The 26,992-nt window shown below is 36.9% G+C and overlaps 1 protein-coding gene across 2 annotated transcripts in view; it reads left to right on the top strand.

Annotated features, from left to right (window-relative positions):
* The window catches only part of FAM91A1 (family with sequence similarity 91 member A1), a 45,295-nt gene that overhangs the window by 6,129 nt on the left and 12,174 nt on the right, over positions 1 to 26,992 (top strand). For both annotated transcript variants that reach the window (XM_087447477.1, XM_004431087.3), the window contains exons 3-18: positions 861 to 1,012; positions 2,677 to 2,734; positions 3,445 to 3,512; positions 4,088 to 4,201; positions 5,441 to 5,531; positions 5,920 to 5,982; positions 10,557 to 10,663; positions 11,186 to 11,224; positions 11,792 to 11,904; positions 12,346 to 12,461; positions 13,308 to 13,420; positions 13,774 to 13,860; positions 15,739 to 15,871; positions 21,888 to 22,036; positions 23,391 to 23,525; positions 23,668 to 23,781. In XM_087447477.1, the coding sequence (XP_087303603.1) occupies positions 861 to 1,012; positions 2,677 to 2,734; positions 3,445 to 3,512; positions 4,088 to 4,201; positions 5,441 to 5,531; positions 5,920 to 5,982; positions 10,557 to 10,663; positions 11,186 to 11,224; positions 11,792 to 11,904; positions 12,346 to 12,461; positions 13,308 to 13,420; positions 13,774 to 13,860; positions 15,739 to 15,871; positions 21,888 to 22,036; positions 23,391 to 23,525; positions 23,668 to 23,781 (1,652 nt within the window). The remainder of the gene's footprint in view (positions 1 to 860; positions 1,013 to 2,676; positions 2,735 to 3,444; positions 3,513 to 4,087; positions 4,202 to 5,440; positions 5,532 to 5,919; positions 5,983 to 10,556; positions 10,664 to 11,185; positions 11,225 to 11,791; positions 11,905 to 12,345; positions 12,462 to 13,307; positions 13,421 to 13,773; positions 13,861 to 15,738; positions 15,872 to 21,887; positions 22,037 to 23,390; positions 23,526 to 23,667; positions 23,782 to 26,992) is intronic.

Raw genomic sequence — 26,992 nt, 5'->3', positions numbered from 1 at the left:
TTTTTTTAAACTACCCCCTGCCCCCCATTTTTTTTTTTATTGTGAGTCAGATTAGCCCTGAGCTATCATCTGTTGCCAATCCTCCTCTTTTTGCTGAGGAAAATTGGCCCTGGGCTAACATCCGTGCCCATTTTCCTCTACTTTATATGTGGGACATCTGCCACAGCATGGCTTAATAAGTGGTGTGTAGGTCCCCACCCGGGATCTGAACCTGCGAACCCCGGGCTGCCAAAGCAGAGTGCGTGAACTTAACCACTATGCCACCAGGCCGGCCCCTTAACTCCTTTTTTTAATGTTTGCTTTTTATTTGTCAGATTCCTTTGATTAGTCTGTTCCGTTCTCCTGCTAGTCTTTCCTCCCATGTATTACTTTTAAGCATAATATTTCAGAGATTAGTTTTCTATTTAAATGTATTCCGTGAAAGTCAGAGGTCTTTTTACATTTAAAACACAAAAACCAGCAAGTAATTTTTAAAAATAGACTTGATTTCGTAGAAAACTACCATTCAGGTTGGCTCTCTTGTAAAGTAACATAGTAAGGGACTGGATGAATTATAGCTTATGTTTTGTTCCTTTTTGGAAGACATTCCATGCTTGCTTTCTTTGCTTTTTGATTTGGTAAGAATTGTTTCTCTACTTAGCTATCCTATTATACATTTTACATATATTCTCTGAAGTCTATTTCTTATAGTATAATTGTTTCTGTGTTCCAACTTCAATTATTTTATTCGTTATCTTTCAACTTATATACTTTTCTTTTTAATTAATATTGGTTTAATAAAGTATTTCTCATTGCATTTACAATTATATGTAAGTATAAGATACCTGAAAAAAACTGGAGAATTTCCCTCTTTCCCCCAGTTAAACATGTCAAGAAAGATGAACGCAAATACTATGAGGAACTACTCAAGTACAGTCGAGATCATCTCATGCTGTACCCTTACCACTTATCGGATATTATGGTAAAGGGCCTGAGGATAACACCATTTTCATACTATAGTGGGATTATGGAGGTGAGTTTACAGTGTATGTGAACCATTAGGATGGGATGGGACCACATGTCAAGGACGCTTTGCAGATGATGACCAGCTCTGCAGCTGTCAGCCACAGTGGACGCTGTTTCTGAGTTTACAGCGTAAAAGCGACTGTTGGTTACAAGTTAACGATTTTAGCCACACTTGTACAAGTAGTTGTCATTATCAGTGTTTTCAGAGTGGAAGGTATTTTTATTCTTGAAGGAGTTGTTGACACTTTTGTGCTATTGTAGCATTAATCCGTCATTTATGTTAGAGTTTGTATAAAATCTATTGCTTTTACTACATGATTAAGGTTGAAAATGTGGGTGACAGAATTGAACAGCAATCTCAGAGAAACTTAATATATTTAGCTATTCACTAACTGTAGAAAGAATAAATGATGATATAGACCCAGCAGTATATAATACCTGTGTCAGAAAAGGAGAAATGTTTTAGTAGCCCTGGCTGCTCATCTTTCTGTAATTGTTAACTTGTACATGTTAGCCTTTTTCCAAAGGCAGTCGTTAGGCCTCTGTTGAATAACTTTAAATACCAGTTATATACTATTTTTAAGTGAACTTTATGTAAAGATTGGCAGGGTTTTTCTAGTATTCATTGGCTACTTAATTATATGTGAGTGCTACTGATTGGGGCTCAATAGCCACTTTAAGAGCAGAGAGGAGCCTAGAGCTGAAGAGCTGGGAGCCTGTAGTAACAGTGAGTTTAGCTCCCTTTGTGATGTGGCTGCCCTTACAAGAGCTCTCTTGGCTTATCTCCTTAAGCCCCTTCTTCATGGGCACGTTTACAGTCCTCTGTCTCCTATGTCCCTGTTTTGGAGGAAATACAAAGTAAAGCTCGAGGCCTGACAGCCCAGGTTTCTGTCAGTCTCTTTCCCTAGAACCAGAGTAGCATAATGAAGGTGGCCGCTAATCAGAAAGTAGAATAGTTGTTGCTGTCTCCATGATTAAATTTCTGCTGTGGTCCACAGATTTAGGGGCAATAGCAGAGGGAGGTTTTGTCCCATTTACCGGCTTTCAGTTACATCCCTGTGTTTGGGGCTCTCTGGTTTCTTTTCTTACACCATTGGGTATAGTTTATGTGTTCAAAATGGGTCTTATCTCCACAGTAAACAGTTGGTCTATTATTGGAGGAACAGTTGGGGGTGGAAGAAACTGGATACTGAGTTTAACTCTGCTACTGATTGGGACTCCTAGGATCACAGATGACTAAGTGGTTAAAATCTTTGTTGGTAGTGCGTGTCTTAGATGCGTGTTGATGTGGCTGTGACACATTATTTAGCCTTTCCTCAAGGTAAGAGTCTAGGATCAGATGTGAAGTGTGGAGAGGCTGGAACCCTGAGCTCTGATAGAGGTATTCCTTGAATAGCTTCCACAGGGGAGAGGTTACAGGGAAACTGTCTGGGATTCATAGAGTGCTATGAGAAACCCAGACCTGAAAGTCTGATCTTCAGTTACTAGGTTGAGACCATGTAGTAAGTGCCACAATGTGGCCTGCATGCTTTAGGTTGCCAAATTCTGATCTCAGTGCTTCATGTAATAATTATTGTTATTCTGTTTGGCTGTAGTAGTGTATATTTATATACATGTTTTTATCTAAGAACATTTTGCATTCAAAATTTTTAATTTTTTTCTTTTTAAAAGGACATTATGAACAGTGAGAAAAGTTATGATTCATTGCCCAATTTTACTGCTGCTGACTGTAAGTATTTAATTATGCTGACGGAGGTGACATTTAGAGTGTTCTTTGTGCATGCATGCTATTGTGTCAGTGTTGTAACGTGTGTTTTTAACCTGAAACACTTGAAAGATGAGAACAGCAAGCAATATTATTGATGGGAATTTTATCAGGTGATACAAGTCAAGTGTGAGATTTAGTCTAACTGTCTAAGAGGAATATTTTGGAGTGGTAGAATCAGAAAACTGGGACTAGTCTATATATTCCAGAGAAGGAAGTACTTTCTGATGCTTGGGCTGTGTTGTGTACTAAATGAGGGAAGAAAACTTGTGTACAGTATTTTTGCAGCATGATACACAGTTGTTACTAAAGTGATTTGCTGGCGTTTTATTATGCTTATTTTCATGAAGCATATATTTAAAACGTGACACAGTTCTGTTGTGTAAGAAGAAACTTTCGCTGAGAGGTGCACTTTGACTTCCTGAAATTGGAAGGACTTCTGCCTTTTTAAGATATCCTCATTTAGCATTGTCGAAAGTTGTCAGCTTGAATTCATCTCTCCCAGTTTTGTTTTCTTCTATATTTTGTCTGAAGAATTCCTTTTAATTTGATATCGATTGCAAACCAGTAATCAAAAGATGAACAAAAGCCAAGGGTTTTTTCCTGAAAGACTTGTAAGTGTACTGACATTACAATGTATTAAATGTTTTTAAAGGAAAGGCTCTTTCTTTCAGGTCTAAGGCTTCTTGGCATAGGAAGAAACCAGTACATTGATCTGATGAATCAGTGTAGGTCATCAAAAGTGAGTTACTCGTTTCTCTTTTTTTCTCGTTTCTTGCCATCCTTATCACACAGTCTGATTAATTTTTTTTCAAGTGGCAGGAATAATGAATTGCAATTTCTTTGATGAAATAAAATATGCTTAATACAGAAACAATACAAAAACAACAACTCTATTTTCTACGTTATAGCTTAAGTGATTATTGAATTTAAAATATTTAAGGCATAAAACATTTAGTTGGTTTTTAAGGATTAATTTTGCTCTGCTGGTCTTTTTACTTGCTCATCTACTGCCAGGGTTCACCTCACAGGTGAAATGAGTATACATTTTCCAAATTTGCATTTTCACCTCCTGGGTTTCATTTTAGGTTCTGGATTGGGATCCACATTTAATGATTAGTGTTTTGAGGTAATTTATTTTGAAATAATTTGAGAATGACTTTCTCCAGTCAATATATTTAGAATACTTCAGATTTTAAAACATGAAAATTTAAAAGATATTTAGCCTGTTAGAAACAGTCTTATTATATGATCAGTAAAAAAGAAATTAGTAATTTTAGTTTGATTGCAAATTCTCAAATGTTTGTACCATTGCAGAAATTTTTTAGAAGGAAAACAGCCCGTGATCTTCTGCCAGTGAAGCCGGTGGAAATTGCCATCGAGGCGTGGTGGGTGGTGCAGGCGGGATATATCACAGAAGATGACATAAAGGTAGATATCTTTAAAAGTTAAAATGATTTTAAAAATAAAAATCTTGTGTTTATAATTTTTAATTATAGTTCTATAATTTTTTTAAAAAAGTAACAGTTTTTCTGAGGAAAATTAAACTTAAATTCAAAATTTAAAATTATTTTTGTAAGCTAGAATGTTGGTGGGTTTCCAAGATACTCTTTAGTAATGAGGGAGACTTGACTTGCTTCATGGACAATAATCTGGGGATTTTAATTAAACAGAAGTTTCATGTAAAGTGATGTGATGCTGCAGCTGCCGACAATATTGGCTAACACTTTCTGAGCACGTGCTGTGTGCTAGTTGTGTCAGGCGCTATTCCAGGCACGTTTTATATTGTCTCATTTGATTCTCATAGCAACCCCAGAGGTGTGTATTATTTGTACCCCATTTCACATATGAGGAAAGTTAGTACTGAGAAATGAAGTAATGGCTTAAGTCCTAGTGGTAGTAAGGGCCCAGGATTTTAACCTGGGCAGTTTGCTATGGAACCTGTGCTCTTAATCAGTGCGCTGACTGCTGTACTGACGTGGTAGGACAATGGTGTCAAGATGAAGAGAAATGATATACCCAGCGGTCAGACCACATTTGATATAAGCTGTATCCATTTTAGAAGAGATGTTGATTTAAAGGAGATGGGTGGGGTGGTGGATGCAGGGGCCTAGACGCCAGGTCATATCTCTGTGTGGTTGAAGGAATGGAAGTGAGTGTGTGGACTTTTTTTGGTTTGTGTTTTATTTTACTCCAGAGCACAGATTAAATCTAATGAGTGGAAGGCTTAGAAATTTTGCTTTAGTATAAGTACTTCCTAACAGAGCTGTCAGACTGTCCTAAGGTAGTGAACTTATCACTGAAAATACTATTGCATGGAGTTTGAATAAACTTCTGATTTGAGAGATTCAGGAAGCAAGTGGATCAGATTCCAATTCAAAGAAGATGAGTAAATATTGGTGTTTATTAATGAACACTTATGATTTATCAGCAAGTATTGGTATTTATAGTTATTGTTCTCTGAGTTTTGTTGGTGGCATATTTTGGCACCCTAATTGATGGTTATGTGCATAGCTTTTTTGTTTGAATTCTAGAGTGATAAATTAAAAAATATGTAGTTCATTCAACCAATGACATATAATCATTGGTTTAAACATGAGTAGGTTTGAGGAGACTTATGAATTCATTAATTTGGACAGAACTTAATTGAAAATATTTTGATTTTCTTAGATATGCACTTTACCTGAGAAATGCGCTGTTGATAAGATCATCGATGCAGGCCCTCAGCTCTCTGGATCACTAGATTACAATGTAGTACATAGTAAGTGGTTAGTAGAAATGGTCTTTTGTCAACATAAAAACTTGTTTTAAGCCATCAACAATTAATAGCAATTTATCAATTAGGTAAGAATAGTAATACTTCCTAAAGGCATGTTATTATTTGAAATGGGACCTTAGTCCATTGTTTTCCAGTGTGGCTATAATTAGTCACATACACTAGAAATTTATACAAATGAATCATAAGAAAAATTTTGTAGTTCTGAACATATGAGGGAAACAGATTTGAAAACTTTAATAGAATTCTTATATTTTACTTTTTTCATATAGCATTCAGTTGTAAGAATCTTTACAGAAAATCAGGAATCACTTTTTTTTAAATTACTAATGTTTAGTATTCCATCTAAAGCAAGATACTTTTGCTTCTCTAGGTTTATATAACAAAGGATTTATTTACCTGGATGTACCAATATCTGATGATAGTTGTATAGCAGGTAAGTATGTGCTAATATTTTTCAATGTTTTTTGCATGGCTGCCAGGTGCTAGGCACTGCATGTCACCCTGATAAGTTAGATGCAAGTCATTCTAGGATCTTCAGTGTTAGACAAAGAAAAACATTTCTTTTCATTACTTGTAAACACATTGTGGTAGTTTTACTTAAATTCCTTATTTTCATTTTTATGTTGTTTTGGTGGACACACTATATTAAAATAATAGAAATCTGAGATAAATTTCTCATAATCCTAAAATCAGTGTTTTTATAAATTTATATCACCTTTTAATCCTTGTTCAGTGCATAACAGTTTTTACATATATTTAATAATATCATAGAATTGTATATTCTCCGTTTTCACTTAGCATATCTGTGTCTTATTTTTTCACGCCACTGCTGTCTTTTTCCTCTTTATCTCCTCCCTTCCTCCTTCACCCACTTCCCCAAGTTAAATCAATACTAAGACGCTTGTGTATTTCCTTCTACACTTATGGATGCGTCAGTTTATTAAACTCTTCTCCTATTGCTGGTTATTTAGATTATTTCCAGTGTTTTGCTGTAGTAGTGATGTGGTTAACATCCTTGAACACAGAGTGGAGCTTTTTTTCCTAGTTAGATTTCTTACCAATTTGTAGAAGCACTTGTTATATTTAGGTTATGGGTTACAATTATATTTTCCAGCCTGTCTTTTAGCTGTTGTTCTTGTTTGTGATATCTTTTACCATACTAAGATATTTTATATTTGTATAATCAAATAGACAGTGTCAAAAAATTCCAGGGGGGCCGGCCCCGTGGCTTGGCGGTTAAGTGCATGCACTCTGATGCAGGCTGCCCGGGTTCGGATCCCGGGTGCGCACAGATGCACTGCTTCTCCGGCCATGCTGAGGCCGCGTCCCACATACAGCAACTGGAAGAATGTGCAACTATGACTTACAGCTATCGCCTGGGGCTTTGGGGGAAAAATAAAAAAAAAAAAAAAAAAAAAAAAAAAAATTCCAGGGAATGACCTTACTAGTAACAATTGAGAGATGATGGGGCTTATTACAAAAACACTCCCTCATATCAGTGTTGAATCTTGACAGGCTTTCCTGCTCTAATGTGTCCTGACCTTTATTTGTGTTAGCATGTTTATGTTTCTCTGATAATGCATTTTGATCCATGTCCAGATGTGAATTCTGTTTTAAGCTTGGAAAGACAGCTAAAAAAGTAAATGAAATACTAATTCTGGTTTGTATAGTGGCTGCTAAAACAAATAAAATACTAGTCTTAAAATTTGAAAGGTTTTGACAAGGAAGTGGTTTCTGGAAGACAGAGGTGGTAGTGGTTTCCTGTCACCATTGGAAAATGTGAAAGCCTTACTCTAGTCCCTACTCTTATCTGATAAACTGACATTGAGTCATTTGAGATGCACCTAAGAAGATTGGTCTTTGGTTAGTTCTTTTCAGTCCAGTTTGATTGACAGTTTGAGCATTGACTCACACGAGCACTAAGTTTGAAAGAAGCAGCCAGAGAAGGGCTGAATGGATGGCATCTCCGTTATGGTGTCGTGTTCTGCCATGCCTCACTTAGTATCTGGCAATTTTTGGTGGTATAGACAGACCAGTGGTATTATAACTGCTGAATTTATCCTCCTAGTCACCATGTTTCCTTTGGTTGTTCCCCAAATTGGGATAACCCATGAAAGGAAAGCAATTCGATAACACGGAAGCTGGCAAATTCAGCCCGAAGACACCTGTAGGTGATTTCAAAGGAAGCATCTCAGATGTGTTTCAGCAAAAAACAAGCATTGTGGGTGGTGGAACAAATAAATGTGGAGGAGAAAAATACTTTGAAGGGAATAATTATGAAAGGGTCTGTTGCTAAATAAAATACATTTATTCTCTCATTCGTCAAACTTTATACTTCATTTCATGTCTACTCTTTCCTTTATTGCTTCTAGATTTCTGTTATGCTTGAATGGAATACTTCTGGGATATATAAATATCTAAAAATGCTTAAACTTTTGTCATATATATTCAAACCTGTAGTCTAGAACTTATTTTCATATTTGATGTGAAATAAGCATCTAACTTGGTTTCCTTCTATTTGGATAACTGATAACATTTGGATAAATGCTAGCACTGTTTTTTCAATAACTCATTACTCCTGAGGTAAGCTTAACTTTTGTCATACATTAAACTCTCCTATATTGGATCTAATTCTGATACAGTAGTCCCCCTCTTATCCACGGGGGATACGTTCCAAGACCTTCAGTGGATGCCTAAAATGGCATAGTCCCGAACCTTATATATACTGTGTTTTTCCCTATACATACATACCTCCGAAAAAGTTTAATTTGTAAATTATGCACAGTAAGAGATTAACAACAATAGATGATAATAAAATAGAACAATTATAACAATATACTGTAATAAAAGTTATGTGAGTGAGGTCTCGCAGAGCATCTTATTGTACTGTACTGACACTTCTTATGATGATGTGAGATGATAGAAGGCCTACATGATGAGATGAAGTGAGGTGAATGACATAGTGAATTGTTCATTTAATATTTTTGGACCATGGTTGACAGCAGGTAACTGAAACTGCAGAAAGCAAAACTGCGGATGAGAGGGAGACTACTGTTTGCTTTTTTTCTACTGGTTTCTTTTTATTCTTATACCATATTGTTGTGATTACAGTGACTTAGAGTAACTTTTAATATTGATTATGGCCAGGCCTTCCTTGTGAGTCTTTTTTTAATCACTTATTTAACTATTCCTAGGTGTTTTTTCTTTATATTTATTTTTATTAACATTTTTTGAGTAGGCAATAATGATATAAAATTCTAAATTTACAAGAATATGAAAATGTCTGCCTCCCACCCCTGGCCCTAGCCACCCAATTTCTCTCTCAGCAGCCACTGTTAAGTTTCTTGTGTATTCTTCCAAAAGTATACTGTATGTGTATATCCGTTTTTGTGTGGTTTTGTTTTTACACAGATGGTGTACTCTAGTTCATACTTTATTTTTTTAACTTAATGTGTGTTAGAGACTATTCCGTATATCTTCATGTAGAGTTGCCTCATTCTTTTTGCCTAGATGTAAATTGTGTAGTATTTCTAACCTCTTAGTACCTTGATTTCTTCGTCTCTAAAGTAGGGGTATAGTGTTGAACAACTCAGGGAGTTAAGAGGATTAAATGAAATTGTATATGTAAAGTACCTGTTAGTACTCTGGCACTTAGTAAGCATTCAGTAAATGTTTGCTATTATTATTCACATGGCTGATAGTGTAGGAGAAGAATTAATGATGTCAAATATGGGATTTCTAAAAAGGAAGCTTTGATCCTTAAAAGTACTTGCATGAGGGGCTGGCCTGGTGGTGCAGTGGTTAAGTGCGCGTGCTGTGCTTCAGAGTACCAGGGTTCGTGGGTTCGGATCCCGGGTGCGCACTGATGCACCGCTTGTCAAGTCATGCTGTGGCAGCATCCCATATAAAGCAGAGGAAGATGGGCGTGGATGTTAGCCCAGGGCCAATCTTCCTCACCAAAAAAAAAAAAAAAAAAAAGTACTTGCATGACTAGAAATATGGATGGCACTAAATTAGAAAATGACGTGAGTCAGGTCTGTAAAGTGAATAACCTATCCTAAATGTCCATTGTGGTTTTTCACACTGTCTTCGTTTTGACCACTTGGATTTTGTCTTACTTCTCTCTGTTGGGAGTAATTTAGGTTTTGGGTGCAATTAGATGGAATTAGGGCCAGAGGACACAAGGATACCCAAATCCTGCTGTGGCCTAGGCAGTCCTCCTTCCTGGGGTATTTTCAAGGGAAATGTGCACAGGGGAGAATGGCAAAGGAAAGCGTAGTGCCTCTTGATGATCATCTCAGCAGAGCTCTGTGTCTAGGAAATTGGCTTAGAGCGTCTGGATCAGAGAGATGGAATGAAGTGAGTAGGAATGAACTTTCAGGTGAAGAGCAGTGATTGGGCTGCCTCCTGTGCTAAAGAAGGTCTTGGCCTCTTCGCACTAAGGAGGATACAGAATAGATAGCTCCAAACAGCAAATTATACCAGTGACTGCTGGTCACGCAGATGAATTTCCTGTCTTCTCAGGATGGAGCGGGGATGATGGGAGAAAGGCAGAGAGCCAGTCCTTTCTGTCCACCTGGTTTTCCTATAGCATGGCAACTCGCAGTCCTTTGCTTTTCTGCTGTAGACCAGTCACCCCTGCTACCTGCAAGGCATCAAAACCACACCCTTTGAAGGCTTCTCCATTCTGAAGTCCCCCGGTCCCCTTGCCTTTCTATCAAGTCCATGTCCTCCATCACTTCCTCTGCCTCAGTAGTGCTGAGAGGACCATGGTGACTAAATTACTCCTTGTAGGATTTATGCTCTGCCATCAGATTCCTCTGTGTAGACAAGGCTGTATATGGCCCTAGGGAGTTTTAGAAAACTTGCTATGGAGTGAATAAAATAAACCAGAAGCTGAATTCTGTCCCTAAGTTAGAGATTTCTCTTTTTGAATAGATATTTGAATTATACTTTCTAGTTTTATAAAATTGTATCACTAAGAAAAATCTGTTTTGTTTATTTTAGTTCCTCCTCTTGAAGGTTTTGTAATGAATCGAGTGCAAGGTGATTATTTTGAAACTCTACTCTATAAGATATTTGTTTCCATAGATGAGCATACTAATGTTGCAGAGGTAAGTGTGGCAACATTTTATGAAAGAATTTAACCTCAAGATTATAAAATAAGTTTGTGTAAAGTAGGTAAAATTATTTAATGATATGGTTAAAATGTTTTCAAAATCTATATATATGGGTAGATCATAGGCCATTAATATACTTAAGTCACTATTCTTAAGTGTCCTGCTTATGCATATTAATTTTTTTTAGTTAATAGCTTATAATTTGGTTAAATAACTTTTTATATGACTTCATAGTAAAAGGATTATAGACTACTGATTGATCTAGAAATTTTCTGTTTTTAAATGAGACAAAATTTAAAAATTAAAGAGTAAGGAATCTTAAGTTGTTATGGTCACTACCTGGATTCGTACTACTCTGCACATCTTAGAGATGTGGAAAGAATGAGGTTCTGATTTCAGAATTTATTTAATCTTTCACATATTCATAATTTAAATTATGGTTAAATTGTCTGTTACAACTGTGTAATATGCTGATAATTCTAAGAATGTGAAATAATTTTTTATTTTATTTTCCAGCTTGCAAATGTCCTTGAGATAGACTTATCCCTGGTTAAGGTATATAATTTTTATACTTTTTACTTATAATGTAAATACTGAATGGATTTTATTGTAGATTTTTGTCTTGGTAAGTTACTGAGAAACAGAAGCTGTGAGATTGTTATTAGCTGTCAGAGGGAGTGTGCACAGTAAAGTGGTGATTGTTATTAGCTGTCAGAGGGAGTGTGCACAGTAAAGTGGTGCTTACAGAGATAGAAAAGGGCAAGATAAGGGCCCTGGATTGGTATTCCACCCCACGGAGTGAAAGCCAGCACCCAGGCGTCTGTGCACAGCAGGAAGCAGCCGGATCAGTGTCTTGTAATAGGGTCAGTTAAAGCGGCAACTCTTGCTTCCCTGGGGGTGGGTCTAGGGAGGGCTGGGGCAGGGAATCGGAAGCATTCCCTCTCCTACAGGTGCGAAGACTTTAGAGGAAGAATAGGCCCACTGAAAATTGTTTTTTCTAGTTAGGGCATAAAAGTGTCAGAGAATCACTATAAGCATAGTCTATGACAGTTTTTTTTATCTCTACAAATACTTTGATGTCTAATTTATTTTAAATGCTCATTTCCTTTATATTCCTTTCAGAATGCTGTTTCAATGTATTGCCGATTGGGCTTTGCCCATAAGAAGGGACAAGTAATAAATTTGGATCAACTTCACTCATCGTGGAGGAATGTTCCATCTGTAAACAGATTAAAGTAATTCGTTTATTCAGTATGAGATACTAGAGTTTCCTTTTGAAAAAAACGTTCAGTTTTGCATACAAAAATTTTACTTGTTCAACCTGTTACCTGATGTAAACCATATATATTAGTGGTTTTTAATCTTTTGTGTGTGATGAATCTTTTTTAGAATCTAATGAAAACTGAGAACTGTTTCCCCAGGGAAAAGCACATACAATATTTTACATGTAATTTTAAAGGGTTCTCGAGTTCCCTAAAGCTTATCCATGGGTCTTCGTTAAGAACCCTCACTGTATATGGGCAGAGCATTTTTGGGCTACATCTCCCCCGTTTGGGGCTTGAATATAAGACTAGATTTAGATGAGTGTTCATAATTTAAGTACTGACTTCAGTGGCTATTTTTATATAAGATCACTTATATGATTTTTAAAAAGTCAATGTATTCTTCATTAATAGGAGTACTTTAGATCCACAAAAGATGCTCCTATCATGGGATGGCGGGGAAAGTAGGAGTCCTGTGCAAGAAGCTTCTTCGGCTACTGACACTGATACAAATAGTCAAGAAGACCCAGGTTAGCAGTAACTCAGTTTACTTTAGAGTTGTCTATAGATATGGCATGTGTCTGCACATACACTCACAGAGTGAACTGTCTAGGCTTACATTCTTTTATAGTTTTGTTTTAGATTTCACTCATTCAATATGCAGTGTTTGAGTACTTACCCGTATATTGGGCACTGTGCTAGGTCTTAAGGGTGTAAAATTGACAAGAGTATAGTACCCTTCCTTCTAAGAATTAAGTCTAGGCAGAGAGAATGCAGCATAACCACAAAAACCACAAAAATGTGAGAAGTGTTTCAGTGCTTGTGGGGCGCAAAGAGGAAGAGCCCCTTTACTGCCTGGAGAGGTTGGGGAAGCGTTCATGGAGAAGATGATATTTAGGCCAAGAATGAATGAGAGCTTGCCAGCTGGTGAGTGAAGAAAGGCCATAGCATGGGCTATGCACAAAGGGAAGCAAAGCATAGTGGACAAGGGGGCTGGTTGCACGTGACTTTATGTTGAGGGAGGCAAGGAGCCCGGCATGGGCTCCCCTTCCTATCCCAGGTAGCTCTGTTACCTTAGCCAGGTGACTTCTCTGGAGAGGTTAGGCTGGTTAGTCTTACTGATCTGAAAGTTATCAAGTCTTGGTTTATTATTGATTGTCAAAAAATTTACTACAAAAGTGAGTGTCTTTAAAAAAACTTTTCTTTAACTTTCTATGTTGGAGATAGGACTGGGACCTCTTATGATGACAATATTGCTTATATTTAATTATATACTTTCCAGTTATTAAATAAAACTGAAATGAAATACTTTCTCATTCCAAATAAGCAAAGAATAATTTTCATTTACTTGGTTTTAAATTATGTTTTTTTTTCAGCTGACACAGCCAGTGTAAGCAGCTTGAGTTTGTCCACAGGATATACAAAGCGTATTGCATTCCTATTTGACTCAACTCTTACTGCCTTCTTAATGATGGGAAATCTTTCACCAGTAAGTCAAATTCATGTTTAAATATGAAAATGTTTAAAAAAAAGATTAGATACAAAATAATTCAGTACTTTTATATCTTTTTTTAGTACTAGTTTTATTCCTGAAAACACAACTGCCTCTGTTTTACATTCCTTAGAGGAGCGTAATAACTTTTTAATGAGGGCTACTTTCGTAATTGGAAGAATCAGCCCCTCACCTCACCCACCCTTAAGTTTAAATATATTGGAAAGCAAAATGTAAATATGGGATGTTATGCTTAGCATAAAAAGGGACAAGCAAAACTTATTAATAATAGACTTGTATAAGATACTAAGGTACATTTTGGTTTTTTTGTTTTCGTTACTTTATTGCAGAACTTGAAAAGCCACGCAGTCACGATGTTTGAAGTCGGCAAACTCTCAGATGAGTCTCTGGACAGCTTTCTTATAGAACTAGAAAAGGTAAATCTCGATTGCTTATTATGGGATATCAGGGCATACGGAACCTTTTCTTGCTTGATAAAACATTAGTGATTGATTATGTAGATTTCTTTGTGTATTCTTGCTCATTCCTACGTCATTCCCCACCTTAATACTGTGGCGATCATTTAGACTTAAAAATATTGAGTAGATGAATGAATTTTGTGATCTTAAAAGTGATTTGTCTGCCTCTTCTAACTCTTAGCATAATTTGATATAACAAAGAAATGGGGTATAGAAATCTTAGACTATGTGTAATTTTTTAAATTGCATATTTATTCTAAAATAGCCTTTAAATTTTTTATGTTTTTGGTATGATTCTCTAAGGTCTCCTCTTAAGCAGTTTTATTTGATGTTTTTGTTCCAGTTCCTTTAGATCTGGAACAGTGTTCCTGGGTGTCATGTTTATGTCCGCTCTCACTGTCCCTTTCAGCCTCTTGAAGACTCCAGCCGTATTTGCTCTTAACCACCTTTTTCCCCGTGAGGACAGCTCGCGTTTTCCTTAGCTCTCGATCTCGGTGGCGCTTCTGGTGTTTCTCATTCCCTGGATATTTTATTCTGTCCTCTGCTCTTCTTGATGCAAACAGTTGGTGTGCTGGATCTGTTCCTTGACTAACTTTGGAACCTTTTGTGCTTTAGTGATGAACTCTGTATATTAAATGTGCTGTGTAGAGAATTTTTGATGATTCTGTAATCCCTTTATATCTTAAAAATAAACTTACAATAACATTTTTTCCCTGCTCCTTCCTCATAGGATTTTTACTTTGCTAGTGCAGAAATGTATTTGACGTAATCCTTGTTATTAATTGCTCTCTTTTACTTTTATCTTTGTATTTCCACTATTCCCTCAATACTTGCAGCATCTTGTTAACTCCATTTCTTATTGTGTATCATCTTTTCCAATAAATTTTTTATTATATTCTAGCACATTTTAGGTTCTGTTTTCCTGATTTTTATTTTTCTTACCTCAATTAGTCTTTTATCAAGTGTAGCAAATTGGAAGATCACTTTTACTCTTCATACATTTATATTCTTTTATATCACATAGTTGTTCTTGAGAAAGCTTTTTAATCTGAAGTTTAGTTTTAAAATATAGTTTCTTAGCTGTTTCTTAAGAAGCCTCATCTTGACTAAAGTTAATTGGTTGATCTTACTAATTTAATGCAAATATAATTTAGTTATTTCCTCCTGTAGACCTGTCCTTCCATTTTCTGTGTTGTTTCTGGGATATATGTGTTTTTACATATTAAAAAGGTGACAGGCTCAGTGTAAGAAGAGCATGCATTAAAATGTAAACCCAGTGACGGCAGGGGTTTTGTCCACTACTCTATCTTACATCTTAGACAGGTCATAGCACATAATAGGGACTCAGTGAATCCTTGTTGAATGAATTTAAGCTATAGATTCAGCTATGTTGAATCATATACTCCATTGTCCCTTGCAACCAGTGATACAGAATTGTGAACAGGGTGATGAGAATCAGAGGCATAATTGGTGACAACTGACTAGAGTTCTTTTCTGGATGAAGCAGAATATATAGATCTTGGAGTTTTTTAAGCACCCTATTTGAATCATATATGGGACATATAATTTATATAATGATATTTTAGCATTATTTGGTTGCTAAAATTGTTAGTTTTATATATTGTAGTAATTTCTGTCACCTTCAAAGATGTCATCAAATGGAAACTCAGCCAAGATTGAGGTTAATATTTGTTGCAGTGTTGCCTGGGCAAATTTTTGATTTACTGATTTTTAATAATGTCTTAGTATCTTTACTATACGGTTGTATATTAGAATGAATGGCATGGTATTCATTTGAGTGGTATTTGCTGCAAAATTTATTTTCTCTTGGTTTAGGTTCAGAGCACTGGTGAAGGAGAAGCACAGAGATATTTTGATCATGCACTTACTCTGAGAAACACAATACTGTTTCTGCGGCATAATAAAGATCTAGTTGCACAAACTGCACAGCCAGACCAACCCAATTATGGTATGATAAATATACTTGATTTTGAAGACATGATCTGTGGAACTGCTTTCTAAGAAATTAAGCAGGTCATGCTCACTTATTTAATCATCACTTCTTTAGTATATTTTGTGTAGACAGCATATTGAATTTATAACTAGAGGCTTGTTTTGTGAATTTCTTTGCCTGTGAACTGTGTCTTAACCTTATTTTACTTTTTCTTCTCTCATGTGCCACTGACATTTGTAGTATTGAAATCTGTTTAGTGCCTACAAAAAGGGTTACAGTGTTAATTCGTTTAAGTAGCTCGATGGAATTTAGAGCAGGCATCAGTTCTGAGGGGTGAACAAATGCCAAGATTCAGTTAATTTAGGATGCATAAAATTTCAAGAATGAAAAATTCCATTGTATAAAAATAATAAACAGGAGCTTCCTGTTCAAATGCTGCTGTAATATTTACGAAAGTGTTTTACTTTAAAAAATAAGAAAGGGAATAGAGAACCTCTTTTTAAAGAGTAAAAGAAAGAAGTAGTAGCAATTTTGTTCTATTAGTGAACTCTAATGTGGCTGCTGACCACGTGTGCACTCCCAGTTTTGTCATAGGCAGGGGATTCCCAAACTTTAGTTGAACTGATGGTCTCAGAATCTCTGATTCAGTAGGTCCTCAGTTGTGGAATGGCACCCAGGAATGTGTGTTTTTAAAAAGGTACAGTGGCTTGGGCACCAGTGTAAGAGCATTTTGGCTAAAGTCCTTGGACATTCACAAGAGTTGCATCTTGGGACTTTGTGAATTCTTAGCACAACTGTAACATTTAATTTCACTCATTCTTTCATTCATCTAAAAGTTCTATTTTCTGGCCAAGGAACCAACAGTTTCATAGTCATATCCATTTTCATTCCATTTCTTTCACCGGTATTGGGCTTTCTTTTCAGCTCAATTTAAAACATTAAGGACAAAAAAAATTAAGGATGGAATCAGTTGTCATTTCACAAGAGTTGTTGCATAGGTGAGGACAGAGATGCTGGGTGAGGCTAGACATGCTCAATATCTAGAGACTCCCTTCTCAGCTTTAGCCTGTCTGCTTCCGAGTTATGCTGTAGCAGAATTATAAATGATTCCATGCTGGGGCTCTTTTTGAGATTATTCATAAATAGTTGAAACTGAGAATATTAAATCACCAAATGCTGATAGTCTAAAGCACTTGCTGATAAACATTTGGTGATAGTAACCATTATTTGGCTATCAAATATTAGGTCATGTGATCTAACAGTGTGAGTGGCACAGTCTTGAGGGTGTCTTGGAACGTAAAAGTCCTGGAATTTCTGGGACTTTTTAGTGACTTATGGAGATATAATGGGTTAGAATATTTGAAATACTCTGTTATAGCCATCTTGAAAGATATCGTCCTTTCCTGCCCATCAGAATCTGAGACTATTAGAGAGTGCTAGTGACCAGCCAAGTTGAACTGATTTTAAGATAAAGAAATTAAAGCTTATCTTGGTTCAATCTCCTGCCCATTTAATCATTACAGCCCATATGATTAGTAAATGGAAGAGCTGGGACTTGAATCTGTCTCTTGAATTTTTTCCTTTGCTCTGTCCCTTATATTATCTTCTCTTGAACACTGAGCTTTTTATTGATTTATTCATAAATTATCTGTTGCTTAGTAGTCTGGACTGAACTTTGTTTTTACCATGAATAGTCTGTGTACCATCAAGTAAGTTAAATGCTAAACCTAAACCTATTCTGTATGAAAGTAGTTAAATATAATTCTAACCTTTAAGGTAGGTTTAATAGTTGGCTGTTTCTGGCACCAGTTGGATCTTTAATTGCTTAGAATAAATGATGTGGCTCCAGAGTTAAATTGTGATCAACTCCTTCCTCCCCATAAGACCAGATCTGCGATTATTTATGACATTTCATTCTTTTAACCAGCCTTCCTTGACTGGGGCTCCTCATTGGAACCACAGAACACAGAAAATGATTTAAGTGACTATTTTTCAGTTTTTCTAATAATAGTGCATAGCTAGTACCATTCTAGATGCATAAAAAAGAAGGCATTCATTCATTCCATACAAAGAATCACTTAGGGCATTAGGGCTTATACTCTCCATGTCAAGAAAGGTTGCTTTCTGTAGGTGCTGGATGTGATAACTTAATCTTTCTCGTTTTTAAAAAGAAATTTTGTAGTATTAGTGTTTTAAGCATCCTTTTTTTTTTTTATATATAGTTTTATTTATTTATTTTCCCCCAAAGCCTCAGTAGATAGTTGTATGTCATAGCTGCACATCCTTCTAGTTGCTGTATGTGGAACGTGGCCTCAGCGTGGCCGGAGAAGCGGTGCGTCGGTGCGCGCCCGGGATCCGAACTGAGGCCGCCAGCAGCGGAGTGCACGCACCTAACCACTAAGCCACGGGGCCGGCCCTTAAGCATCTTTTTTGAGTAGAAAGAATCTTTTTATGTCACTAATAATTTGTAGTTTGACAGTATCATGTTGTCCTTGGTATTCGCTGTAAAGCAGAAGCCCTGTGATACTGTTATGGATGCAAACTCTGATATATGTGAGAAGGACTAGTTTCTTAGTAATCTCTTGGTTTCAGATAGCATGCAGCACTGCTTAAAAAATAAAAGCAATGCGTGGTCTAATTTTTTTTGTTTTGTAAGTGGGATTTTTTTTCAGATTTTTTTGTCTTTAAAAAGACATCTTTCCACTAGGATCTGTACAAGTCAGACATAAAAGCCGCTGTTTGTAATTTGGCAGTCTAGTACTGTGGAAATGTTTAGAAATCAAACCACGTTTGTAGAAAAGCAATCACAGTTGTAAAAATCTTGTTCTAATCACCCACCGTCAACCCTTTTGAGTTCCTTCCGTCCTTATCCTAGTATTCATTAAATATTTTCTCTACCTGCCATTGACAATGTTGAGTTTTACCTGGAGGTTAAGAAATCTCACACTCTTGTGTTTCAGAAAAGGGCTCACTGCAAGGACCCACCCTTTCCCCATGTAACTTAAGGATTCACGGTGTGCCCCTTGTTTACCTCTGAGAGGCCAGACACAGACCTTCCCAATTCCCTTTGCCTCATAAGCAGTTAGCTGAACTGCTTGTCCCCACTGACCAAGCAGAACAAAATGCTTGCTAACTAAACTTTGGTTAAGCTTCTCTTCTTGTGATGTTAATTTTGATCACCCGGTTAATGTGTTTTCTGGATTCTCCATTGTATAGTTAACTATTTCCCCCCCCACAACTAATAAGAGTCTGTGAGGAGACACTTGAAGAGCAAGCAGATATCCTACTCCTCATCAATGCTTTCTCCTAGATTTAGTGTCCATTGATGATTCTTGCCTGAACCATTCTTTACTCTGATGGTTGCAAATTGATCAGTTTTTTTCTAACTCCAGCACTTCTTCCTCATTTAACAGTTGGGACTAGGCATTCTCATATTATCAGTGTGGATTTATGAATTCCTTTTTTCTCAGTGGTTTGTAATTAGTCATTACTGTCTCTTAATTATTTTTGTGCTACACTTGTCTCAGATTTTGCCAATGGGTTCCTCTCCCCTTGTCCCATGCCTCCATCTTTTTTTTTTTTGTCTCTATGTGTTTGTTTATTGTTGTTATTATCTACTACTTAATGAAGGAAATCATACGGTATTTGACCTTCTCCCTCTGACTTATTTCACTTTGCATTATACCCTCAGTGTCCATCCATGTTGTCACAAATGGCTGGATTTCATTGTTTCTTATGGCTGAGTAGTATTCCATTGGGTATATATACCACATCTTCTTTATCCATTCGTCCCTTGATGGGCACTTAGGTTGCTTCCAAGTCTTGGCTATTGTGAATAACGCTGCAGTGAACACAGGGATGCGTGTGTCTTTATGCCTTGGTGTTTTCAAGTTCTTTGGATAAATACCCAGCAGTGGAATAGCTGGATCATATGGTAGTTCTATCCTTGATTTTTTGAGGAATCTCCATACTGTTTTCCATAGCGGCTGCACCAGTTTGCACTCCCACCAGCAGTGTATGAGAGTTCCCTTCTCTCCACATCCTCTCCAACACGTGTTGTTTCCTGTCTTGTTAATTATAGCCATTCTGACAGGCGTGAGGTGATATCTCATTGTAGTTTTGATTTGCATTTCCCTGATAGTTAATGATTTTGAACATCTTTTCATGTGTCTATTGGCCATTTGTATATCTTCTTTGGAGAAATGTCTGTTCAGGTCTTTTGCCCATTTTTTAATTGGGTTGTTAGTTTTTTTGTTGTTGAGATGCATGAGTTCTTTATATATTTTGGAGATTAACCCCTTATTAGATGTATGGTTTGAAAATATCTTCTCCCAATTGTTAGGTTGTCTTTTTGTTTTGTTGATGGTTTCCTTTGCTGTGCAGAAGCTTTTTAGTTTGATGTAGTCCCATTTGTTTATTTTTTCTGTTGTTTCTCTTGCCTGGTCAGACATGGTGCTTGAAAATATGTTGCTAAGACTGATGTCGAAGAGCGTACTGCCTATGTTTTCTTCTGGAAGTTTCATAGTTTCAGGTCTTACATTCAAGTCTTTAATCCATTTGGAGTTAATTTTTGTGTATGGTGTAAGGTAAGGGTCTACTTTCATTTTTTTACATGCGGCTATCCAGTTTTCCCAACACCATTTGTTGAAGAGACTTTCTTTTCTCCATTGTATGTTCTTGGCTCCTTCGTCAAAGATTAGCTGTCCATAGATGTGTGGGTTTATTTCTGGGCTTTCGATTCTATTCCATTGATCTGTGTGTCTGTTTTTGTGCCAGTACCATGCTGTTTTGGTTACTATAGCTTTGTAGTATATTTTGAAATCAGGGAGTGTGATACATCCAGCTTTGTTGTTTTTTCTCAGGATTCCTTTAGCTTTTCGGGGTCTTCTGTTGTTCCATATAAATTTTAGGATTCTTTGTTCTATTTCTGTGAAAAATGTTGTTGGAACACCTCCATCTTTTTAAAAACATTTTTTGGGGGGAGTAATTCCTTATTTTCTGTCAAAACTATCTCATCTTAACTAATCTCATCTTATCTCATTTTGTCTCATATTATCTTAAACTTACGCTCCAGCCCTGGAATCAGTCTTTTCTCTTAGGAGCTTGGTTTCTTTTACTAGTGAATAGTATTAAAGACCAAGATCCTGGCACCAGTTGTGCTCCATGCTTCTAGGCCCTTTCAGCAGGCCATATATTTTTTTAGATTCTTTTTTTTTTTTTTTTTTTTTTTTTTTGGTGAGGAAGATTGGCCCTGAGCTAACATCTGTGCCAATGTTCCTTTATTTTTTTGTATCTGGGACGCTGCCACAGCATGGCTTGATGAGTGGTGTGTAGGTTCGTGCCTGTGATCTGAACCTGCGAGCCCCGGGCCGCTGAAGCGGAGCGTGCGGACTTAACCACTATGCCGCCGGGCTGGCCCCTTTAGATTCATTCTAGCTTAAAGGGGGAGAGGGGCTCACTTGATATTCTGAAGTTTCAAGTATCTCTTTGTAGAGAATAATAGGGTTGATATTTTCCAAAAGGATTAAGAATGGGAACACTTAAAGTCTGTTGCATGCTGAGTGAGTTCATGCTTTATGGACCCCCAGTCTAGGGCACATATTTCTGCATGAGGAATTCTTGCCCCTGTGGTAAATTCAGAACCTGGCTGTGAAGTTCTCTGTAGAGATTGGAAATTGGGGGAGGGAAGGACACAGCTTTCCCGTGCCACCTCGGCTTTCATAATATGCTGCTGCCTTTGTCGTGGCTGGGGAGGGAGAGGAAGTGGGTAAAGCAAACATTCTTAAAGGCAAATGTAGCCTGGAGAAGCACCAGGAGACAGTTATCTTTTTAGACCAGAGAGTAAAAACTTTTAGCTTTAAATCTTAAACTGTGTTAGTGGTTTCCTAGGAAATTTGACACTTTTTAATAGAGATCTTTTACCTTATAAAAACATTTTTAATCTCAAGGCAGTTATCAGTATTTCATCTTAGATATTTTTATTTCACATTGTCAGTCTTTCATTCTATGTGTATGGTTGATCATAATGCAGGTTTTCCTCTGGATCTCTTACGCTGTGAAAGCCTTCTTGGTTTGGACCCTGCAACTTGCAGCAGAGTTCTAAACAAAAATTATACACTACTTGTTTCCATGGCTCCTCTCACCAACGAAATCCGGCCTGTGAGCAGCTGCACCCCTCAGGTAAAGACCCACTTGGAGACCGCTAGTGCTGTCATTTCATTCTTCCTCATGGCGACTGGAAGAGGAGGTTTAACAGTTTAATTGTGTTAATTCTCAATCTGCAGATGCCAAATATTGAAATCATTGACTCAGAAAGCAGTTTTGTGTTTTATGCTGTTGTAAGATGTTATGTTCAATTTGTGAGGTATAATTGGTACATTTTATTTCTCTATCATCTAGTGACTTGATGCATTAGATTAAAATTTTCTTCATGAATGCAGGATATTAAAGAGAACATTTTTGGATGCTCTAAGAAGGAAGCCTGGATTGCCTTGAGGCAGAAGATAAATTTAATTAGGAAGAATGAAATGTTTTAGAAGTGGGGCTGTGACGCTAAATAAGCTGAAAAGAAAAGATTATGCTTGAAGGCTAGAACTCTAGTTATCTTTAAAATTTACTTGTGAAAATGACTTCTGGTCTTTTACTTTTTAAAACTAAATCAGTTGCATTTATTTGTATACTTAGCAAGGACGCTGTGGCCTCTGCAATTTTCAAAGAGTGGGGATTGTGTTGGTATTCTTCAGTGCTACGTCCTGCCTGGTTTCCTAGCCTGGTTTCCTAGATGTGCGAGGTTTATTGGTGTGGAAGAGAGGAAGGGATTCTTGTACAAGGTTGATTCTGTTGCCTGTGCTGACCTTGCTGCCTCAGTGAGCACACCCTTCCCCACGCCACCCCAATTTCATCCTCTGTTCAACAGGAGTGGTTATAGATTTGCATTTACCAACTTTTTAAAAATAATTCTTTGTGTGCCCACCCTGCCCTTCCTCCTGTTCTTTAACACAACCTCTAGGCATAGTAGGAATCCATGAACTGTCTAAGTGAATGGTAAGATGGATGGAAGGTTAGATAGTCCCTTTTTGTGAAAAATTGCATGTGAATAATGATAATAACCAACACTTTGATATGGAGCTTACTATATGCCAAGTACTGTTTTAAACCCTTTGAGCAACCTTAACAATATCCTTCTGAGATACGTGTTTTGTTGCCATATTATAAATGAGCAAAATGAGGCACAAAAGAGCTTAAGTAACCTTAAGGTGTGATGTAGCTGAGGGGATGAAGCTAAGATTCAAACCTCGATGGACTACTCCAGAGACCATTCTCGTAACTGCAGTGATAAGATGTGCTTTCTCAATTCCAGTGTAAAACTGAAACTTATTTGAATGGAGTATTTAAAATTTATCTTCTTAAGGATAATAGCCATGAACATTTATATGAGGCATTAGCTGTTTATAAGACTAGACTTGGTCACTTGTGAAATTTGGCTTCTTTAGCTAAGTATTATAACCTTATCTTACCTGTTTTATGATTATAGCATATTGGACCAGCTATCCCAGAAGTCAGTTCTGTCTGGTTTAAACTGTACGTTTACCATATCACCAGGCAAGGACCACCATCTCTTTTACTGTCCAAAGGTACAAGACTTCGGAAACTGCCAGATATATTCCAGGTATGTTGTGTGAGGTTTTTTGGTTTTTTAAAAATTATTTTTGAGGAGGGTAGAAATTGGTAAGCAGTATTATAGATAGCTTTCTTAATTTTTTTTCTTATTTCTAAATGCCATGTTGTCTTTTATTCATTTCTTTTCCTAGGGTTATGATCGATTACTAATAACATCTTGGGGTCATGATCCTGGGGTAGTTCCTACATCAAATGTACTCACGATGTTGAATGATGCTTTAACACATTCGGCGGTTTTGATTCAGGTAGTTACCTTATTTGAAACAATGTGTTGGATTTTTATTTTAAAGATAATAATTTGTCTAGCTTTCTGTTGAGTTGCAATCAGACGTCAGTAATTTGAAATTTGTCAAGCTGCAGTGTAAGGAATCAGAGATCTGGGTTGTCATCCTGGCCTTTGTCTGGCAGTGTGGGAGTGGTAGAAACAATATAGACTTTAAAGTTAGAGCTAGCTTGAATTCCAGCCTCACCTTTTGTTACCTGTGTGATCCTATTTTATTTTTCATAGTAGCTTTATTGAGTTATAATTCACTTACCATACATACACCATACTATTTAAGTTGTATAATTCAGTGGTTTTTATCACCACACTCAATTTTATAACATTTTCCTGTACCTTTACTTCTAACTCTGCTTTCCACTGTTCACCCCCTTTCCCCAGCCCTAACAATGCTAATCCACTTTCTGTCTCTCTAGAATGCCTATTCTGGGCATTTCACATACGTGGAATCATGTAATACGTAGTCTTTTGTGACTGGCTTCTTTCACTTAGCAGAATGTTTTCAAGGTTGATCATACAGCATGTATCAGTACTACATTCCATTTTATGGCCAAATAATATTCCCTTGTATGAATATAGCACATTTTGTTTATCCATTCATCAGTTGATGGATATTTGGATTGCTTCTACCTTTTGGCTATTATAAATAGTAATAATCACTGTTATAAACAGTAATGTACAAGTTTTTTTGTGGACATGTTTTCATTTCTTTTGGGTATATGCCGAGGGGCATGGAAATGCTGGGTCATATAGTAACTCTATGTTTAAACTGTTTAAGGAACTGCCACGCTGTTTTCCCAAGGTGCTGTACCATTTTACATTCCCACCAGCACTTGGTATTATCTGATTTTTTAATTATAACCACTCTAGCAATTGTGAAGTGGTGTGTGACATTTTGAGGATACTTCTCTTATACCTAGTTTCCTATCTGTAAAATGGAGTTGTAGTACCTATAGTATAACAACAACAAAATAATAATAGTAACAGCTAATGGTGAGGTATGCCGTTTATAGTCGTAGGATTGTTGAGAGAATGACACGATAAGGTGTGTGTGAGGTGTGCTGCACACTCTCTGGACGTAATAGGTTCTCAATAGAGATTTCATTGATTCATTCAGCTAACAATTGTATGTGCCCTATTCTGTGCTGATTAATGTGGATATACAAATAAGACATGATCCCTGTCTTCAAGGAACTTAAGTCTGGCGGGCAAGGTTGCTTAAGCAGTCAGTTTCAGTTTTTTGCTGAGTGCTGAGTAGAATTACATGCAGTGGAAGCATTAAAGAGAAGTACCCAATCCAGCCTTGGGGCTAGGCGAAGGGCTTAGGGGAAGCTCCTTAGAGAAAATGAGACCTGGGCTGAGTATAACAGGATAATTTAGAAGACAGCGAGGTCAGGAGAGGGGTCATCATGAATAACTCTATAGGCAGAGATTTTTTTTCTTTTTCTTCATGCCTGTTTCCCTGGTGCCTAGAACAGTGCCTGGCTCAGAGTAGCTAGCTGCTTAGTGAGTGTTTGCTGAATAAGTGAATAGGAATATGAAGTGGTGGCATGTGTTTGGCCTATAAGCTGCTAGATGTTTTTGAGGGGTGAGTTGCAGTGTGATGGGCTGGTGGTCAGAGATGAGTCTGGAGAATTAGGCAGTGCTTTGAGTGTGGTGCACCTTAACTGTCCTGCTGTAGTGCTTCGACTTTCCCCTGTAGTTGGATGGCAGCCAGTAAAGGGTGCTGAGCAGAGGATTAACATGGTCAGCTGTGTTTTGGGAAGATCACTCTGGACACTGTTGAGAATGGTTAGGTGCGGGGAGATACCCGAAGCAAGAAAACAATTAGGATTCAGTGTAGGAGTCCGGATGAGAGATGAGGACAGCCTAGATCAGGGAATGGTCATAAGAATGGAAAGGAAGAAATGGATTTCAGAATTATTACAGATATAAAATTAATGGAATTGATTTAATATCTGAGAAGGCTGTGAGAAGAGGAAGAGAATGATTCCTAGGGTATTTGGCTTGTGAAGGTGGAAGAATGGTGTTAGCACTGCTTGAGAGAATAAGGAAGGAGAGCCAGTTTATGGGGGCAGACGATGTGTTGTGTTTTGGGCATGTTGAATATAAGGTACCTGTGGGACATTTGGGTGGCAGAGATATCTAGTAGGTAACTGAAAATCCTCTGAAATTCAAATGAGAGGTCGAACAGGAGAGATTGACTTGAGTGTCAGCATCAGCACGTAGATGGGAGTTGAAACCGAGAGAGAGGATGCATTAGCCAGGGAAAACATGCGGTAGGGGTGGAGGTGGGAGATAACATAATAGAATGGGTCAGACATGGACTCGAGTCAGACTGCCTAAATTCAGGTCTCGATCCACCACTTATAGTAATCTTGGGCAAGTTAAATATCCTCCGCGAACTTCAGGGATTTCTGCAAACTGGAGATAATAAAAGTTCCTGTCTTGAAGGAGTTATTGAAAAGAATGACTGAGATGATAATCTACATAAAATACGTAGTCCTCTGCTTAGCACACAGGAAGATCTCAGAAATGCTAGCTGTGGTGGTAGTGCTAGTAGAAGTAGAGTTGAGAGGAGTCTTAAAGTGTTAAGGAGTTTTGCTTTTGCTAAAAAAAAATGCCTCCTTTATTACATTTTATGGAAAAAATTCACCTTGCTGGAACTTAAGACATAACAAAATTAAGATTTTGATTAAAATCATGCTTTTATTATAACCGTTTTATTTAGGGTTTAAATCATAAATGTATCAATGGAATGGAAGTGAGCTGTCAGAAATATATTCAAGTTTTCTTGTGAACCAATTAAATGAGTGTGATTTTTCTCTGAAATTATTTTTTTCTTTTGTATCATTGTATCTTGAATTTGAATAGTGTATGAGTTTCTTTTAAAGGGAAAAAATGTATAGATCCCGGTGTTAATTTAAATTTTCTATTATAATGGTACTAAATACACATAAACATAAAATTAAATTCTTCATGCTTATTATTCTTACACAACTATAAAACCAAAGCAAATTTAGGGATTAAATACAAAAAGCTTTAAAACTAACAAAATTCAGATGTGAACAACATTAATTGAATGTGATGGATGAAACTAAATTATTATTTGTACGTGGGAGTGGGGTGGTTAGACTCATAGATATTTTTTTATTTAATTTTTAAATTGATAGTAC

The sequence above is a fragment of the Ceratotherium simum genome, chromosome 23, assembly GCF_057802395.1.
Source record: "Ceratotherium simum simum isolate JZ-2026a chromosome 23, ASM5780239v1, whole genome shotgun sequence".
In the NCBI taxonomy this organism is placed as follows: domain Eukaryota; kingdom Metazoa; phylum Chordata; class Mammalia; order Perissodactyla; family Rhinocerotidae; genus Ceratotherium; species Ceratotherium simum.
Note: the sequence above shows the minus strand (reverse complement) of the source record. Positions and strands in the feature narration are given on the sequence as shown.